The 13,210-nt window shown below is 37.1% G+C and overlaps 1 protein-coding gene across 1 annotated transcript; it reads right to left on the reverse strand.

The window, feature by feature from the left end:
* Window positions 1-3,007: 3,007 nt before the first annotated feature.
* LOC108376492 (dymeclin) lies at window positions 3,008-7,337 on the reverse strand. Its single transcript, XM_017632716.1, has 7 exons — window positions 6,837-7,337; window positions 6,294-6,752; window positions 6,129-6,233; window positions 5,440-6,070; window positions 4,880-5,377; window positions 4,328-4,450; window positions 3,008-4,263 (listed from the first exon to the last, which is right to left on the reverse strand). The coding sequence occupies exons 1-7, from the start codon at window positions 6,977-6,979 to the stop codon at window positions 4,114-4,116; spliced, it is 2,109 nt and encodes a 702-aa protein (XP_017488205.1). The 5' UTR covers window positions 6,980-7,337; the 3' UTR covers window positions 3,008-4,113.
* Window positions 7,338-13,210: the final 5,873 nt, after the last annotated feature.

Below are 13,210 nucleotides of genomic sequence, written 5' to 3' on the forward strand. Positions count from 1 at the left end.
GACAAAGTTAAAACGGAAATTTTACAGATGTCAAGACACAGATAGTAGAAAATGGAGACATGGGGTAAAAGCTTGGGAAATTATATCATTAAATTAAAATCATAACCGAAGTACTGGAGAACTTTAAAACCTTAGGACCAGTTCCCAGAGAATGTTGTATTCCATAGCGAAGAGAAAGGGGAGCAGTTTCGCCAGTGCTTAAAAAACTATTGAAGAGAGGTACCAATACCGATGGCTCCTTGGCATCAAACCACTGTTGGCCAGTGTAATCGGTACAGCTCTGACATTTTTACACAACATAGAAGTGGAGGTGGCGGTAATTTCTGCTTACACACTTTTCGGAAAAAATTTTGCTAATTTTTGTACAAAGTATGAAATATTGACTCACATGGTCTTTGGTAGATAACGAGCTACACCTTCATAAAAAATAATAAACATTAAATAATCGAAAGGGGAATAGCCCAAGAATGCTAAAATATCTCTTATCTTTTTATTGGTGGTATTATCACTGGCGGTACTTAATGAGCTGGAAATGTGGTTCCACCTCCTTCCGCTGCTCATTCTCCTGTAAGAACTATAATGGCGAATGGTGAAAGACTGAAGCCCACCGTCAATGAACTGATTAGGCCTTATCAGTGTGGCTTTAGATCTGGAAAATCCACCATAGACCAGGTATTCACAATACGCCAAATCTTGGAAAAGACCCGCGAGAAAAGGATCGACACTCACCACTATTTGTCGACTTTAAAGCCGCCTTTGACAGCACTAAAAGGAGTTGCCTATACGCCGCGATGTCTGAATTTGGCATCCCCTCAAAACTCATACGGCTGTGTAAAATGACGTTGAGCAATACCACCAGCTCCGTCAGAATTGGAAAAGACCTCTCCGAGCCGTTCGCCACAAAACGGGGTTTCAGACAGGGCGACTCCCTTTCATGTGACTTCTTTAATCTGATGTTGGAGAAGATAATAAGAGCTGCAGAACTGAACCGCTCAGGAACAATTTACTACAAGAGCGTGCAATTGCTGGCTTATGCCGATGACATCGACATCATCGGTAACAAAAACCGCGAAGTCTGTTCTGCCTTTTCCAAGTTGGATAGGGAAGCAAAGCGCATGGGTCTGGTGGTAAACGAGGACAAGACGAAGTATCTCCTGTCATCAAACAAACAGTCAGCACATTCGCGCCTTGGCACCCACGTCACTGTTGACAGTTACAATTTCGAGAAAGTAGAGAATTTCGTTTACTTGGGAACCAGCATTAACACCGATAATAATGTCAGCATTGAAATCCAACGTAGAATCACTCTTGCCAACAAGTGCTACTTTGGACTGAGTAGGCAATTCAGGAGTAAAGTCCTCGCTCGACGTACGAAAACCACGCTCTATAAGTCACTCATCATGCCCGTGCTGATATATGGCGCAGAAGCATGGACAATGACAACATCCGATGAGGCGCCTCTTGGAGGGAGGCCCCCACTGCGATGGAAAGATCAGGTGAAGAAGGACTTGGCTTCACTTGGCGGTTCCAATTGGCGTCAGTTGGCACAGAGGAGAAACGACTGGCGTGCTTTGCTGAACTCGGCCAAAATCGCTTATACGGTTACAGCGCCAAAAAAGAAGAAGAAGAAGAAGATTATCACTGGCGCAGCGAATTAATTTGGCGAAGCGAACGGTTTGGCGCATAGCTCCCTTATATTCTATGTCCTTTGTGATAACGAAAGTGCTGCCACGTTTGTGCGAAAAATTGTTTTTGGGCCAGAGTACAAGGAGACGCTTATTAAATTAACAAAGAAAACACTGAAATCGGGACACTTATACGTCCCGAATTTTAAAAAAAATATTCAGCGGGACAATTTTCTCAAAATCGGTACTGCCCGCCAAAATCGGTACGAATGGTCACTCTTACATCAAAGGTATGATATGTATGTATATCGGCGATGGGCATCGCCTTGCCCGCGGGCAAAGCTATTTTAAGCTTTCTATACATTTTGTATAGGCATGCGCATAGTAAAAGCTCTCTCTAACAATCGCGGATGTGTATTCAAACATAAGGCAGTGTTCTCCAGAGAGAGCTTTTAGTTTGTGCCAGCCGAATTTTAAACGTACAGAAAGCTTAAAATGCTTAATCTGCGTACATCTGTAGCAAGAGTACAAACCATTCGCAGGAAAAAAAATGTCAAGCTTTTAACCGGAAAATCCTTTTTTTCAAATGTCAAGTACATCTGTGCTCTGCTAACATCAGCGTGCTCTGAGTTGAATACATACTTTCAAAGCTGGAGCGTCGGTGTCCATTCGAACAACATAGCCAAGCCAGCGGAGCCGGAATTCATCGTGGGACATAATCGAAGAAACCATCCCAAAAATGCTTTGCTTCAAAACGATCCGCTCGCCCAACAAGTGAGACGGCACCTACACAACTGGAGGCTCCACATCGAGCTGTACATAGAATATCCGTTGGACACAGAGCGGCACTCAAGAAATTTCCACAGCGATGCCGTCAGGACGAGTCTCAGTACTCGCAAAGACAACATGCTACTAGGTGGTCGACCGTCGCCTATCGATATCGAAGAGGGATTAAATGCACCCTAGCATTACTTCGTTCAGGGTGGTGCCACAGACTCAACATCTTCCCTACGTAAACTAGATAGACTCGACCGAGTCATTCCGATTGCCAATTCCATGTGAACAAATATTCCCAAAAATTATAAAGCACAACAAAAACAATTTTTCCCAATTTGTTTTTGTTTGCCTGTTTTATTATGGGAACGATTTGTACACATGGAATTGGCGATAACAGCACTCAAAGGAAAATATAACAAATTAATTAACGATTGCATTTGTATATAGCATCTTTTTTATTATCGGTATTAGTTATTTTAATAATTGTTTTAATTTTAATATAAAGTTTGCCTTACATTTTTAATTTAAAATTAATTGCCACTTTTTAATTTTAACAAATAGCACACGACATAAACACGTTTATTTTTTATTGAACATTTGTTTCATTTTTTATCTGCATACATACATACATATATGTGGATAAACATATACATATATGCACATAGTGCCCGTGCACAGCATGGTTTATCTGCTTAATATTTGCACATATTCTGTATGTATATATGAACTATATAACTTTTTACTCCAGAATAAAATCGTATAATTTTAGTTTTTCATGAATTTATCTGTTTAAATGTATTTATAATATTGTATATATAATCTATAATCTTCAACATACATAGAATGTAAATATCAAGTTTCAAGGTATATATAGATTCTATTTGTTTTTTTTTCACTTGTTCAAATTTTTTACTAAGCCCAATTGCAAAAATCAGAAAATCCGATGCCATGAACTTATCACCGAGTTCATCCATATTATGCTTTGCCTCGTGCTCGCTGTCGTTTACATCTGACTTTCACTTTGAATTTTGAAATATTTCATTTATTGCTAATTTTTGCAACTGTTTGGGGCGTTTTACAGCTCAGTTGTTCATTCGTACAATCGAATTGCTTTAATTTAATTTAATTTAGATGTAATAGTTTTCTAATTAATATTTCAAATTTTGTATAACGCCCCCAAGATCTATAATTTAATTTATAAGTAGTAGTTTTCGTATAGATGAAAGAGCAATTTAAAATTATCGTCTATATTGCGCGCATATCCAAAATTTATTAATTCAATCATTCATTGGGTCGATTTTAATTTATAGGAGAGAAAATATGTAAAGCTGTAACATAAAAAATCAGCAACATTTATCATAAAAATACTTAAAAGTAAATTGTTGTATTTCTAATACACCCCCATGCGAAGATATTTTCTTACAAACTTCTTTTTTCCTACGTGATAAGCACATACATATGTATTTTTGTAATTGTCGCGTCAGCGTGTATGTTTTGACGCTTAAGAAGTTGGCAGAAATGAAAAATATATATGATTCCTCTAAGGCTAATATATTACACACTAAGCTGATAGATATCTTCGTTACAATACTATCAGCGCCATTATTACTACCAATTGCATCTCACTTCTACAAAACCCAAACTTCAAAAAGTCGGTGTACTGTATGTGTTGTTGCTGCTTAGTGTTAATTTCATCTATTGTCGTATTGTATTAGCATTGTATATCCGTGGTCACACCTTTAATACTTTCCGAACTAAAATGCACGCAACCGTATTTGCATACCAATGTCCATACGTACGGAATGAAAAACTCCTCAGGCGCATCTTCCTCAACATATTTGAATTTCAAGTCAGGGAATTTCTGTATTACAAGAAATTTAATAAACAAACATTTTGCTAAATAAATGGCTTGACAAAATACTTACCCTAAGCCGGTCACTCGACCATTGACTGGCACCTTTAGATATCACCTCAAACACCTCGTTTACGCCCAGTTCTCCACGCTGCTCCTGAACTCGCTGCAGACGCGAGGAAAAGAATCCTACAACCTAAAAAGAGTACAAAAATTTTCGTAAGCAATGTGAAAATGGCAATATTTCTAAAATGTTTAGCATCTCTCTCTCTCTCTCTCTATTCATTACCATATCTATGTTCTGTATTATATCTTGAAACGCGTGATGGCTGCGGAAACTTTCGAAAACACTTCGTTTATATAGTAAAGTGTAGACCAGATTAGGGCAGTAAACCAATTGATTGGATAGACAAGAGTTAAGTATCTCTAAAACCATCCGTAACACCTCTTCTAACACTGTGAGATCTTGTAGCATATCCTCAGGCGTGGTGTTAACGTTCACGAAAACTCCATTATTAACAGGTTCTTTCAGCTGCGCATCGAGACGCGTGTGCTTACGCGCTANAGAAAATGGTAATATTTCTAAAATTTTTAGTATCTCTCTCTCTCTCACTCTATTCATTACCATATCTATGTTCTGTATTATATCTTGAAACGCGTGATGACTGCGGAAACTTTCGAAAACACTTCGTTTATATAGTAAAGTGTAGACCAGATTTGGGCAGTAAACCAACTGATTGGATAGACAAGAGTTAAGTATCTCTAAAACCATTCGTAACACCTCTTCTAACACTGTGAGATCTTGTAGCATATCCTCAGGCGTGGTGTTAACGTTCACGAAAACTCCATTATTAACAGGTTCTTTCAGCTGCGCATCGAGACGCGTGTGCTTACGCGCTAATGTTTCAAAAAGGGATATAAGTCTTTGCGCTACATATGGATGTAATGCGCGAAACTGCCCAGACATATTCGCCAGCGCCGCCAGACAGTTTGTATGCAAATATTTATCACGCATTTTCAACATATTATATTGAATAGTGCGTATGACAACCAGGATTAGAAGACCACCCAGCGATATCTCCGATATGGTGCGCTCTGTGTACCAATGGATATTTTTAAGCATCTAAAATAGAGACGAATGTAAGTAAAATATTTTTTTAATTGAGCTAATGGATTTGCACTCACTATATTATGCACATTCTTGTTGAATCCATCATCCTCACTAAGTATTAGCAGGACGATTAGTGACATGTAGATGTGATGCGAAGTACTATCCGGAGCATGGTACAATGTCTGCAATATAGGTATCACCAAATTCTCTAGGTCATTCTGCGCCATTACAAAGCGGTAGAAACGTTCATTTCGATGTAGCAAGAGATATAACAACAATGTGGCTTGGTCGATAGTCACAATACGACATAAAGTCTCGTAAACGGAGGTGAAGTCGATCTGGAAAGAAGCGCCTTCCTTCGGCGAATCTTTCGAATCAGCGCAGCCAAATAAGCTAGCGCGATATGGATTATCTTTAGTGGTACAGTGATTTGTTAGTATAAGAATCAGTAGAAGACTTTGATTTGCAAGTGGATAGTGTTCACGAAATTGTTGCGAAAGTTCAGCGCCAGTAGCGCCAGTTGCTTTCAGTACATCCTGTTGTTTGCGGAAGGTGAAAATAGAAAGCAACGACTCAGCGATACCAAAAACGAATGAACCAGAAGATGAAGAGCCAAACATGGTATGTGGTACTTCAACCATACGCGCAACATAATGCAATAGTGCGGATACAAGCACATTTGCATGCTGGCATTTGTATATAGTTCTGGAAAAGGAATTAAATAAATCCATGCCAATTAAAGTCAAATACCTTAAAAAGTTACCTAAAAATTATTAATTTCTCTGTGGGTTGCTCGGTGAATAAGTGTACGGAGAGAAGAGTGATGAAAGTATTCACTGCCTCCAAATGCAAGTGATATGTGAACTCCCTAAAAAGACAAAAATGGTGTTAGAAAAATTAAGCCTAACTTTTATCCGATCTCTTTTACTTGACTGGAATCACCACAATCAGATTTACAAGCGCGTCGATGAAAGACTCAAACTTCGCGCCATCAACAATTACTGCTGCCTTTGCGAGCACGCTACCAGCAGCGCCATCCTCGGTGGCCTCAACAGCGATTGTAGTACAGTCAGCATGTGCGCCAGTGTTCGCTGCGCCTTCTTCTGCCCGCAATAACTCTTCATTAGGTATCGCTTCGAAGTGTTGCAAAAGCTGAAACTCGGACCCAGTCTCAATGATGTACTTAACTAACGAACGTATTATAAACAGGGCATTGAATGTTTGCCATATGTGCAGGTTGCTTTCTTTATCAGACAAAGAAAGTAACTCAGCGGCTCTTTCAAGAAACACAGATACCAGTGAGCCAAAGTTGCCTGTTTTAAGATTGTTACTTATGAACGATTGGCAGAGTGCCTCAAGACGTGAGTCCAAACTTAACTGATCTTGACTGTAAAACAAGCAAAGAAACGTTTATTAGGACGTGGGTGTGGTTCGAGGGGGTGGCGTTCACACGTCAGCTCTTCACACTTACCTATCCTCTGGCATTGTGATATGATAGTTCAATAGTGCATTCCAGTATGACGCGTCATCTTGTAGAATATGGGTACGTCCAACAAAGCGTTGCAATAGTTCATTCTCGGATAGAATAGCTTGTCTGCTGACGTTGATCCCCATGGTTTTACGAGTTTTACGCGCAGAGCAGAAATGCTGTCAACGTCGGCGATGTCTTTGTTGATCTGGTTTTCCAATCGCTCTGTCACCCTGCAACGCTAACGCCAACGTCAACGTCGCCAACAGGCACTTGCAATGCAAACCCAATTTTCTAAATTAGCCTAAAAAATTACACTGCTTTTTTTCAAACGTTTATTTGATCATTCGTCTACTTGATTCCAGTCGATAATTTAGATAAGAAATGGTTTTGAACAGAAATTTTACAATTTTCTTCACTGTTTTCGTTCTTTTATTTATTCTTGTCGGCGAATTTCAGACCAACTGACATGCAAGGCTGCCAACTCAATTAGCAATGAAGTACCATATTGAGGATAAAAAATGCCAAAAAAGGTGCATTCGTTTTAATTTTTTCCATTTGCCATTAAAATTAGAAACACATTCCTAAAACAGACAAATCAGTTGAATATACTATACAAATTATAAAATTTTTCTTGTGAAAAAGAAGTACACGCAAAGGATTTCACAAAAATATATTGAAATAGTTTTATTTGAGCCATTTAAATTAAAATAGGGCCACAAATGCTACGGTTTGAGCGAAGTTGGCAGGTCTGCTGACGTAGTTGGAAAACAACGCTGCCATATGAAAACATTAATTTTTTAGCATGGGCACTACACATGATCCAACTACACAATTCTAATTGGTTCATGGGCACTACATAATGGGTTCTTTCCAGTACGCAACGCAGGATCCCACGGGTGCCCAAAATAGCCCAGAAATCATTCCCGTATAATAGAGAGCGAAAATTGGAATGTATTGGATCGTAAGTGTCTTTTTCTTTTTGCCCGAAGCAACCCGGACTTTTTCGCCGGGTAAAAATGGATCAAGCGTCAAATGTTTCCCAAATTCTGGGCACGAAATGTGGGTTTTTGCGCTCCCGTACTTCTGGATTATGTTCCATTTTTGAGAGCAAACTTTTCGCTTATTCTACCGGATCCGGTCCGGATTGTTAGGGAAAGAACCTAATATGTAGTATTATATTATAATATTTCTTTTTCGACTGATCTTCAATTCAAGTATATTTCCAAAATTAAAGAAATAAATCCATATTAATAAATCGTTAAATAAAACAAAATCTGCAGCAAATATCTTATTGTCTTTCTAAAATAAAGATCTGGCTGCATTATGAAATGGAAGAAAATAAAAAACGTCGACCTGCGGAACAAAATAGGTTTGTTCCACGCGAGCCCGCGGGTGCCCTAAACTGCCCAGAAAGCGTTCCTCACGCTAGAAAAATTGGTAGAGATCCACTTTTGGATCGTAAATTTCTTCTTCTTTGTGCACGAAACAGCCCCTGTGCAAAAAGGCAATTTGAAATAACAGCTGTTGTGGTTTAAATCCGAAAGCAAATTTTATAAAAACAAAATTGGAAAATATCACAGAATTTTCAGAAAATGAAGTTATGTATTTTGTAATTTTATTAGCCATATAAGATAAATACACGTAAAATCATTATTTAGAGCTGATATGTTGATTCCGGGCACGAAATGTGGTTTTTTTCGTTCCTTACGCTCTGGACACTTTTGTCACATTTTCGACACTTGTGAGAGTAATTTTTTTTACGCTCTAATTACCGGAGCAGCGCGGAAAGCGTAAGGAACAAAGCTAATGCTGTGAAAAGGAAACTGCGATTGGTTCGAGTACCTGCTAAAGTGGATGTGATTTGTGGCATATAAAACAGCTGGTTTTGACTGTATAAAAGGAAGCGGAAGTTACATTATTTGATAAACAAGAACACTGGGAAAGAAGCGCACTTTCGATTTAATTTTACGTTAACTGCAGCAGTTCTAATATAAAGGGTAAAGAGCTCATCTTTCCACCTCTAGCCAACGAACACATGCATGGGCGTAGCCAGGTAGGGGCAGGGGGGTGCTGGAGCCCCCCCAACTTTCAAATTTTCCTTATATATATATAAAATAGTACCCTGAAATTCCAGCTTAATAGGGTCGAGCCATACCCCCATGCCCATTTCAGAATAGCTTTCAGTAAAAAGACAAATTTTAAGCAACTTTAAACAAAAATATGTATATTATGTATTTCGTTCAAGTTATCATCATCAATATAACTACAGTTTATTGCAATTATTTTTAGAATACGCTCGTTCAACGTCGCGAAAATTTTGCAAAATTCTGCAATTTATAAATCGCCTTTTCTATCTCTTTTAAAACAGGTTTGTTAGACATTCGTAACATATTGTATTCTTTTGTTAAAGAAAAATATATAATCGTTAAAAAAGCATAAAAATTTGTATTTGCACGTATACGGCTGAAGCTATACAAATATGTAGTATGTGCTTGAGTGCAATTGTAATAAAACAAAATAAATTAAATTTACAAAATATACATGTATTTGCCTCAGCTTTTGGACATGTGCTGGCTTTTTATTATATAAATGTATTTTTGCCATGCGTGAAGCCGCAAGACGATTGCAGTAGTATCACATAGTTTATGAGTGTCAAATGGCATAAAAACTTGCTACCGTACAAATTTCACTTGCCGCGACGACACATAACATTTTTAACAAATTTTTAAATTTCCAATCTTGCATGTACAATTAACATTTAATTTAGTTAATTATACTAATCTTGGAAACATCACTTGAGAGTTTATTGGTTTTATTGGCGTTTACTTTATGGCGTGCTATGTTGTTATAAGTATTTCCATTGATGAAATTTACAGGCAATTGCTGCTTTCAATTCGATAAGTGCGGAGCGGCAAATGTACTTGGAGAGTGCGTCCAAAATTAATGTATGCGGTCCATATAATGCGTTAAAGTAAAATTTTGAATTTTGATCGTGTTTGCCAATCGCGTCAAAATTATCACCTACAACTAGATTATACTATAAAATTAAATGTATGTATGTATGTATGTATGTATGTGTAGTGCATTAACATTTAGAAATTATATACAACTAGAAACTAATTGATTTTAAGGACGTTGTACGCATAGATGATTACGATGAATACTAAACGACTATAATTCAAAAATTAATCATAGCTGAATAGTTAAAACGATGAATATTATATAGTATACATACATAGGTATAACCTAGCGTTATTATAAACGTTGTAAAACGTTTGCCTAAACATGCACTCTCATGTAAATTCGCTGCTGTTACCACAATTATATAAAATTTTCAACCAGCATCTGCATCTCAAGTATTGATAATTTTGCACAACTTAAACACTTAAAATTTTCTTCTTTTTTTTTTGCTATTTTCAAATGTTTATTTTGCTTATTACTGCACTGCAGTTTGGCCTTGAGTTGATGTCCCTGTGTATTTCTTCCTCCACATCCATTATTTTACCAATTTCATGCCTCCAATGCAATATTCGTACGTGTAAGATGTTAATCGTACATCCTTTCAGGCATTCTCGCTTCACATCACTCGAAACTTATATTGTTTGCCTCTCTTCTATACATCAATCCCCTCCGTATCTCTTTCGCTTTTGCATCAAATTGATAATAATTTTTAAACGAAGTGCCATCTTATGCATATTTTCATTTAAAGTTTGCGTAGAGTAAGGGCAGCCTCGGAAGACTTATTAGCACCACTGCTGGCCAACATCTGCTTAAGACTAAATGAGGAGATCGCAATTCCAAAGACGGCCATCATTGTAGCAGAGCGTGACACAACACGGTCCGGTGTGGCTGTTGTGAAGACACTGCTGGCAGACTGGGATGAAGACTGAAATTTCAGAAGGTAGAAGAAAATGTTAATGATTTCTGTTATTAGAAAATTAAAATTTAAACTAAAAATATTAATATAATTAAAACTAAACCGTACATACAAAAATATGTACATATAATAATTCTAATAACTAATGCTTCGTGGGAAATAGAAAAGCACTTTCGTGAGGCTGACTATCTCTTCTGCTACTCAAAAATCTGTCTCTGCTGCTCCCAAAATCTAAATACAGCTTTATTAAATTTTGACCATAGTCAAAATTAAAAAAAAAAAAAACACTTTATCTAAGTTTGTGTGCCCGGACTAACTACGAGACGCATACGTTCCCACGACAGTCGGTTTTACGTAACCGGAACGACCCAGAATTATACCTGGCCAAGGACTGTCACTCCAGCAATACTACCCAAAAACTCTTTGGGGAATTTGTATGCTGTTGCAACAACAACAACGATACGCATATGTCGCTTTCGCCTATGGTGCTAAGGGTCGTTTTCAAAGACAATTAAACTGATGATGAAACTTTGACCCGGCTGCTCGCTTTGATGTATAGTGAAGATAACTGTCCCAGTAATCAACAATTAAACTCTCGTTCGGAAGTTGAATGAGAGTTAATTCTCCACTGTGCAAACTGCCCTAAATATATTTATATTAACTCTATTAAAAAATAAAAACAAGCCAAATTACAGAAATTCATTCATCAGAAGAGATAAGATACATAAATCGAATTCGGTAACATGCTTGGGTATCAGGAAAAGAATTGAAGTGACTGATAAGGAAATGGCGTAATACATATCCGTTTGTAAATTGCAGTACGCATGAAAATATTTTCAACTATTAAAATGGAATTTCCAGTAAAATGTTTAAGGCGCATTTTAAATGTCAATTTAATACTATCCACCCATCACGATTCCATTTTTTTTTGCCTGTGGCCATAAATACGAAATTTCTAAAACACCAAAAAGGCCAATTTGACAAAAGCAAGCCGGACGCCAGCGTTTTCTGTTAATTATAGTAAAATTGCATTTTTAAAAATAAACAAAATCAAAGCGTAAAAGAGAGCAAAACTGGCATTATGCCCGACAGGTGGTCATTCGAAAAGTATAAAAAAAAACCTATATAAGTACATACATACACATGTACTACGTATTTACATACATATACATGCACTTAACCATTGCGTTAACGCCAGATTAAAAATAGTAAGAACTACGCAAAAGAATTTGCGCCGCGTGGCATATGAAATATAATTAAATATCTTATTTTACTTTTTTTTTTGTTTTGGCGCTATAAGTTTATTTAGACGCCAGCAAAATTAGCTAAATGCCAGAAATCGAACAAATATAGAAATTTAAAGCAGTCAAAACAAATCAAAACTCAAGAAATAGCGGAACGCAAATCAAATTTGCGTGCAATTCCGTGCTCCACCCCATAAGAACGTGGCGGGGTGGCGCCGTTCATTGAACTGATAAGTCTAAGCAAACCTACCGGCAATCACAATATACAAGACGTATGCATGTACATATGAATGAGAGCGGGCACAAAGTATGCATAGACTTATGAAATGGACGTCTATTGAATGAGGGGACTGGGAGTAGAAGCCCACACTTTCTTTTTTTTCTTTGCTGGCGTCGTTGTTTTCTTATATGTAGGTTGTGTTTCTAATCTCACACCAGTTATGTAAACGTCAAAGGCTGAATGAACGAAACGACCAAACAAAGATACGAACAAGTTGTTTTGTTGTGTCGTGCAAATATTTACATTTTCACACAACGTTATAAATTACACATGAAAGAACAAGTGGCGAAATTTGCTACAATTCACTGAATGCCTTTGGAGGGTAAATATTTTGCCCTCCTAATTAACTAAGAAATGTTGGAAAAATAATCATAAACAAGTGTGTACATATGTATGTACATATGTATTAACTTAGCTTTGCTATAAGCAAAATAAAGTGCATTTTACAATTGCAAGATTTTAATAATTTATACCAGAAACGTCTTATCTTGTGTAGCGTATTCTAAAAATAGCACACTATAGTGTGCATATATTCATGTACTAGAATGACAATATTACTCGCCGCACTAATAACGCAATCGAAACAATTCAAAATCCATTTGAGGGCGAATTAATCACCGTACTTGTGACCTTGAAATGGTGGATAGAGTAAAATAGTATTTTCCCAAACAATAATAAATACGCTGCATGCTTGAAAGGTCTCCAATATAAAATATAATTATTTTAAAAGTACAAACTAATTCACAATTTCAAAAACTTGTAGAAGATCTTAGAAGAAGGGCCCTGGCTAATTTTTTCCATTTTTATTAAGACCTCGAATCTTTTTGGGGAATGGTGTTAAAGTGGCAACATTTCTTGTCGGCGGCTCTTTCTGATATCACAGCGTTGATTAAATGTTTGCACATACAGCTTTATTCTCTTCAGGCGCGTGCTATTTTACTGATTACAAGTGATAATAGCTATTTAATTAACA

The sequence above is a fragment of the Rhagoletis zephyria genome, unplaced genomic scaffold, assembly GCF_001687245.7.
Source record: "Rhagoletis zephyria isolate East Lansing unplaced genomic scaffold, Rhagoletis_zephyria_1.1 Rzeph_scaffold_10538, whole genome shotgun sequence".
NCBI lineage: Eukaryota > Metazoa > Arthropoda > Insecta > Diptera > Tephritidae > Rhagoletis > Rhagoletis zephyria.

What these genes read in the sequence shown, in the direction of transcription:
- LOC108376492 (XM_017632716.1), bottom strand. Translation starts at nt 6,979, where the DNA reads ATGGGGATCAACGTCAGCAGACAAGCTATTCTATCCGAGAATGAACTA. An exon ending in ATCACAATGCCAGAGGATAG is followed by an intron (nt 6,753 to 6,836) that starts GTAAGTGTGAAG and finishes CTTGTTTTACAG; the next exon opens with TCAAGATCAGTTAAGTTTGG. An exon ending in GAGAAATTAATAATTTTTAG is followed by an intron (nt 6,071 to 6,128) that starts GTAACTTTTTAA and finishes TTCCTTTTCCAG; the next exon opens with AACTATATACAAATGCCAGC.